Source organism: Panicum virgatum, chromosome 2N, assembly GCF_016808335.1.
Source record: "Panicum virgatum strain AP13 chromosome 2N, P.virgatum_v5, whole genome shotgun sequence".
NCBI lineage: Eukaryota > Viridiplantae > Streptophyta > Magnoliopsida > Poales > Poaceae > Panicum > Panicum virgatum.
Genome location: NC_053146.1, coordinates 9,217,878 through 9,225,196, shown reverse-complemented (window position 1 = coordinate 9,225,196; position 7,319 = coordinate 9,217,878). Strand labels below are relative to the sequence as shown.

Genomic DNA, 7,319 nt, shown 5'->3' with positions numbered 1-7,319 from the left:
AAGGTACCAGCATGCATGAAGACGACCCGGTACCAATGCTAGCATTAGTGTCGGGTCTTCTTCATGCTGGTACCGTTGGGTGGACCTTCGGCTTGTTTTCTACTAGTCATATGTGGTCTGCATTTTTTGCTACCAATATTAGGTCACTATCAAAGTAACCTTGTTTAACTAAGATTTAAATCCCTACATAGAGTGTTAATTGCTACTTCAAATCTATTGTCCATCCTTGATTGATGCATATGTTTTTACTTGACAATGATGCACATCATTAGCGCATATATGTTCATAGAGCTGTGACCTGTTAGCCAGACACATATATTACTCATATATTGATTTGCTAGCTGTAATGTTGTTTACCTTGCATTAATGGAAGTTAACGCCAAAGTCCAAAATAGTTGTTAGCTACACTGGAGTGTTGAGCAAATGAGCATGGAAAATTTTATGGCAATCAAGAAACTATAGATGTACATTCTTTTGTTTTGTCTACCACATCTTCATATATATGGAGAATACAATCGTTTCAAATTCAATATGCGTTGATGTAAATAAATAAATAAATAAATAAAAGGAGACAAAATAAATAATAAAGAAAATGTTATTAACATTGGTTGTTCATTTTAGTTATGTTTATGCCAAGAATTGGTAGTCTATCTGATCCTAATCACCAGTTGATAACATCAGTTAACTCTAACTTTAAACCATGTGGTACATCAGATGCAATTTATTTAATAGTCCCAAACTGGTGCACTTTAACTGAAATTATTAGACTCAAACTTCGACGTTGCTGCAATGAATTCTATGTCATACAAATAACATGTGGATGTGTAATGCTTAGAATCCCACCTTGATGTGTTGCACGTTCTCTATAACCGCATCATTTAATAAGAACAATGTATCTGTAAGATGTAGCTACAATCCTTCCATTACGTTCTAGAAGCTTAAGGTTGAGGTGGTCATCCCTAAAGTTGTGCATGATGAAGTCTGTTTACCCAGACCATCTAAAAAACAAACATTAAAAGAAATGACGAGCATGCTAAGAAAAGAAATAACCACTTCAAATCTTGGCACTTTGAAACGTATACAATTACATGAAGAGAAACCATAAAGAACACATTGCAATATCATTATAGCTTGCCGCTTCATGTTTAGTATGGGCTTTATCATGATTAATGTAAGTGGTGAACAAACTCAAGGCTAGACCTTAAACGGTCTCAGGCTCGCAAATTCCTAACGATGGTGGGTTTTATGGGCATAGGGACAGCAGGCCACCCTGAGCCATCTTGTTGGTACTCACAAAGTATTTTAATCATTCCTGACCACATATGTCAACATATATATTCACTCGAATCATTAACAATAAAGCCTACTTCCACGTAAGTTAGAAGTAGGATCAGAATGACTTGAATGTAATCTGCAGTTTATTTATTTTATTTCCATGAGGCGGTCTATGACAAACATTTCGCTTCTGCCCTACAAGGCCACAAAGCAAAAGGACTAACAGTTTACTCATAATGAATGAACCAAAAGTACTACTTTTATGGTTGATGAACTTCTCCCTCTTACATCAAACCAATGAGGCACCAATTCACTGACATAAATCTCCAACTTGAACTCAAATTGATGATGTACTGACTCAGCCAAATACATGTATATAATGCTCGGATGCCATCCTAATGTGTGGTAGAAGACATAGTAGGCTTGCACATCCTACAGCCGCATCACATACAAGTATATAATATAAATGTTGTAGGCTGTAGGCCTGTAGCCATACCCTCCATCACGTGTTACAAGAGGGGCAGGGCCATATCCCTAGAGCAGTGCCTGATGAGATGATCATAATCTGTTTTGACCAGGTGAAAGGGATTGGGAGGTATCGAGATGTCAATGAGATGCACAACACAAATTATCGGTGGCTAGCCGTTCTTCTCCTATACCCTGCTAGCTGAAGGCTGTATTTCACAAACATGCTCCATAGTAACAAGATTATCAGCAGTCCGAGATTGCCTCTTGAAGTGGTTCAGCTACTAAGTGAACCTGAGTATACAAGCCTTAGGTCTAACCACCCGGAAGTTTACTGGTAGCTTGCAAGAAAGTGGCATCAATGCTACTGAAGCAAGTGGGTATCGTTTAGGCAGCACTAGCACCACCGGAGCAATTGTGCCAGCCAAGGAAAAGGTACAAGGTAGAACTGTCGGATTTTCTTTATCCCTGATGATATTGCTAGAAATATCCACCGGAGAAATGAACTCTCTAGTATAATGTCCGTGGTCTGCATTCTTTTGCTACAAATATTAGGTCACTATCAAAGTAACCTTGCTTAACTAAGATTCAAATCCTTGCATAGAGACTTAGAGAGTTAATTGTTACTTCAAATCTTGTGTCAATGGTAGATTGATTGACGCACACATTTTTGTTTGACAATGATGCACGTCGTCATTAGCATATACGTCGACATAGCTGTGACCTGTCAGCCAGGCACATAAATTACTCATATCAATTTGCTGGTTGCAATGCTGTTTACCTTGCATTCTTGGAAGTTAATGCCAAAGTCCAAACTTTTTTTTCCAAAGTCCAAACTAGTTGTTAGCTACGCAGGAGTGTTGAGCAAAGGAGTATGGAAAATTTTATGGGAATCAAGAAACTATAGTTGTAATTCTCTTGTTTAATTTACTCTACCACATCTTCATATGTACATAGAATACAACCGGTTTCAAACTCAATATGCGTTGATGTCGATAAAATAAAAGTAGACATAATAAATAATAAAGAAAATGTTATTATCTTTGATCGTTCATTTTTGTTATGTTTATGTTAAGAATTGGTAGTTTATCTGATCCCAATCACCAATTGATAATGCAAGTTAACTCTAACTTTAAACCGGGAGGTACAGATGCAATTTAATTGTCCCAAACTGGTGCACTTTAACTCTGACATTGTTAGACTCAAACTTTGACATTGCTGCAATGAGTTCTGTGTCATACGAATAGCATATGGATGTGTAATGCTCAGAAGCCCACCTTGATGTGTTGCACGTTCTCTACAACCACACCATGGTATAAGAATGATGTATCTCTACAACCGACATCACTACTGCATATCAAGATAGAAGGAGCTGACTGCGAGCCACATACCAGCATACCGCATATAGAAGATACTCGGTGCCTTCATGGGCTAGGGGGAGTGTGTATACTTTCATTTTAAGAGAATTTGTGAGAGATACATAAGTGTCTTCTTTTATTTCGAAAGATCAGTGCCAACATTATATTAGTGAAAAAGTTTTTATGAGCACAGTGGTATGCATCCGTTCTGCCGGTTGCTGTAGTAGGGTGCAAACGATGCATTGAAGAAGATAGAGACAGGTTCAGATATTTTCTTAAGAAGCAAGAGATAGAAGGGGGAGAGAGAGAGAGAGGTTCGGATAAGGTAGCAGTCATACAGGTTTCATCAATTTTATTGCAAAACCATCGGTGTGGTGGCTTCTAACTATAATAAAAAGAAAAAAAAAGGAATAGATGGGCGGTGACGTCCGATGCTGCTTCCCTTTCATCGACTGTGCGCTTCCCATGGCATCCATGACTCATTATGCACTATTCCAGGCTTCCAGCAATACATAATGATGAGTCATTATATATTCGTCTCAGTATTTTTTTTCATCAGCCTGAACCCAATCGTTGAGCCAGATTTTTTTACTCGATCCTAATCCGACATTGATCGGATTGGGTCCGGTTAAATTCAAATTTTGTTTATTATTTTTGGGTTGGATCATATTGGGTCAGATTGGATTGGGTTTGATGGGGTTGGGTAGGGTCAGGTTTCATGTCAAACAAACGGCCTGTGGCCAGCTTAATTTTTATTGTGTTGCAAATTTCAGTTGGAGTCCGGCCTACATATATATTGGTCGGGTCAAGTTGGATATTTTTTTCAGGCGGATCGGATGGCCCATCAGCAAAATGGAGCTCCTTGTTTGTACTTGGAGCAGGAGCGGCAAGCAGATTGGTGGAACACAAGATCAAAGACACAAAGCAACGTCATCAAAACTTGTCATGTTTACAATCTCTGTTATATCAAAGATGAAGGGAAAAAAGGAAGAAAGAGGATTTTCTGATCGATCTCTGCCATGGGTGATGGGTGTTGTCCGAAATGAACATGATAGCGTCAAACTGGAGCAAGCACCAAGGTGGCTCAGCTCAGACGCTACTACAATAAACCGAGTGTCGAGTTGGAGAGGCCTCGACCATGCCGAACCCATGCTCGGTTCGCTTGCTTCGACGAGGTCAATCCCCGCGGACGCACCAGTTACCATCACCCAGGGAAGAGCTCGCTGCCAGAGCCTCAATGTCCGTGCCGCCCATGGTGCCGCTGCGCTAGTGCGCCACTGCCACTCGCGTTGCACAGACAAGCCTCGCCGAGCCATGTCGCCATTGTCATTGCCGTCCGCCGTGTAAAATCCCAAGTGCCCTCTGGGATCCCAAAGTATGGGCAACCTAGCAGGTGGATGCTCAAACGGAAGGCAGCATCTGAAGACCATGGATGAGACAAAACGGCCAATTGCCGTCATGGCACAACACTGTCGATCGTTAGCAAAGACACCAGCTAAGACTAACTTCAACAGAAAGGGCAAACGTATTTTTGCCTCTCCGCTCGGCACTGTTCCCGCGAGGGATCCTCTCCAACAGAGAAGGCAAACGTGCAAGGCAGCTTGCCTTTGAGGAGAGAGACGATGCAAAATTGCATCGCAATTTTGCATCGCCTCTCTCCTGGAAGGCATCCGCAGGGGCGCCTCGGGGTCAACCACCACGCCTTCGCGCCTCAGCTCGGAACGGAAGGAGGAGGCACCGTCCACCGTCCCCGCCGCCATGGCCGCAAAGGACCCGCGCTCGAGGCTGCCGCGGAGATCGACCGGCGGCGCGCAGATCCGAGCCCGAGCTTGGCCATGGCCTCCGCCGCGCGCGGATCCGGCGCCGTGCGGGCCTTCGCCTCAGACAGACAGGAGGAGGAGGGAGGGAGGGCGCGGAGGTGGCCGGCGCGCCATGGCCTTCGCGCGGCGGAGGGGGAGGTGGCCGCCACCTTGCCGCGCGACTGCCCCCTGGAGCTCCCCGCCCGTGTCCGCCGGCACAGGCCAGGTCGAGAACGGCGGGGCAGCGAGGCCTCTGCGTCGAGGAAGCGTGCCCTCGTCGCTCCTCTCGCTGGCTGCCGCTGGCGGCGGGAGGGGAGACGGAGGGGATCAGGAGGCGGCCGGATCCGCCCGCACCGGCACCCGGCGGAATGGGGAGCAGGGGGCGGCGGGATCCGCCCGCACCGGCCCCGCGGCGGGATGGGGAGCAGGGAGCTCGCACGTGGAGGCGGGACCGCCGGCGCGCACAGGAGCGGCGGCTCCAGCTCACGCGTGGAGGCAGCGCGACCTCGCGCAGGGAGGCTTGGCCGCCGGCGCGAGCTCGCGCGTGGAGGCTGGGCCGTCGGTGCGCACGGAGCTGGCGGCGCGAGCTCGCGCGTGGAAGCGGGGCTGCCGGCGCGCACGGGGGCGGCGGCGCGAACTCGGGCGGGGAGGCGGCGCAACCTCGCGTTGGGAGGAGGGGCCGCCGGCGCGAGCTCGCGCGTGGAGGCCGGGCTGCCGGTGCGCACAGGGCCGGCGCGTGGAGCCGGGGACGCCGGCGTGAGGTCGTGCGTGAAGGCGGGCCCCGCGTGCGGGATGGGGAGGAGGGGGCGGCGGCGAGCTCTAGGGGAGGGAGCAGAGGAGGTGCGGCGCAAGGGGGAAGGGAGGACCGGAGGAGAGTGAGGGACGGAGAGGGAGATTTTTTTGCGTTTGCTGTTGGAGATCGGTGATTTTGCAACCGCGATGCAATTCCTGTAGACGAGGCATACCCACGAATGCCTCCCCTATTTTGCATTAGACTGTTGGAGTCAGTCTAACATCCTGATGCATCCCACACCCATGCATACGATCAAGATATGGTGCCAGAGCATCATCAGCTAATACTAACTTGATGGATTGATTTCTTTCACAAACAAAGTAAATAAATTTGCATATATAACTCCATGATTGGGTTTATTGTGTAATAAAGTAGAGCAGTGAGCTAGTGACTATGTATGGTTGAGCCTGTGTGGCATGTGAAAGCCATTAGATGCCTTTATATAATAATCACATCGGTCAGTATTGCACAATAGTCCACCGGTCGTTGCACAATAACCACTGAAATAAATTACTACAAAGAGTATATGTCCTCTATTTCTTTGCGGAGCTCTGCAATGATGACCTTTTCTAGACATTTTAATCAATAATGTGATAGGATCATAGGACTGGCAAGGCCAAAATGCATGTATGAGAGACACAGTTTGCGTAAGCATCTGGATCTCTAAGATACAGACTTCACTGTGCGGACGAAAATGACACAATTCACTATACAGATTTCACGACCTGGTCATTTCTTCCCATATTTTAGTTGATTGTTCACTCCATTGCATTGATGTTTACGCCAGCCAGATGTTGGAGGAGGGTGCATGTGTTGGATCTATGGGGTTGGAATGAGCTGCATAAGGAAAACCAATATGTCCAAAATGTAGGATGAACCTGCTGACAGAAGCAAGAAGATGGTGCATCCCAGAGGGAATCTCGCGGAGCCGTCCGGTTGGTGCAGCTGCACCTTACTCAACGGCCATTGAGTGATCACCGCTGCTACGGATTGGAGGGCTGGTGGTCCCTCCGCCCTCGTATACTGCACACGAAATAGGCTTCAATCGTGGAGCAGAGGTCCCACGCCACCACATGCATAGGTGTGCAGTGTGGGTAATGGTCTGGGCCAAAACCCGTCTTTATGGTTTGGTTTTTTCATTTCATTTGAGGCGACTTGGTTTGGTGATAAGTGGGCTGGTTTGGTTGGGATTCACGATTTAGGTAGGTTGGTCTGGTCTGGTTTGGTTTCGTATGGATTCACGATTTTGGTCTGGTCATCAGCGGCGGCGGCGGCGGCAATTGTCGTTCGCTTTGTGGCCATTGTGTTCGCCGGTGTAGCCCATGGCTCCTCCCCTTCTTCCATGGCGCCCCGACCCTATCCCCGGTTAGCATGGCACCCTCCCTCCCCTCTCCTTCTGTTTCGACAGTTAGCAAGGAGGCAAGGGCCCCACGGTGGGAGGCTGCGAGGAGCTCGCGCATGTCCACGGCAGCCATCCCCGCCGGCAACCAGTGGTGGTGACGGGTGCTCGCCGGCCATCTAGCGATGAGGGGTGCTAGGCTGCCGCGCGCAGATCCAAACTGATGAGGTAGTGGCCGGCGCGCAGATCCAAAGGAGCGGCCGGTGGTCTAAGTTTGACTGGTGCCATGA

General features: G+C 47.7%; 1 protein-coding gene across 1 annotated transcript; it reads left to right on the top strand.

The window, feature by feature from the left end:
- Nucleotides 1-4,720: 4,720 nt before the first annotated feature.
- Nucleotides 4,721-5,776, top strand: LOC120662363 (spidroin-1-like). The gene has a single exon (XM_039941526.1). It carries the CDS (start codon nucleotides 4,721-4,723, stop codon nucleotides 5,774-5,776), a length of 1,056 nt encoding a protein of 351 aa, XP_039797460.1.
- Nucleotides 5,777-7,319: the final 1,543 nt, after the last annotated feature.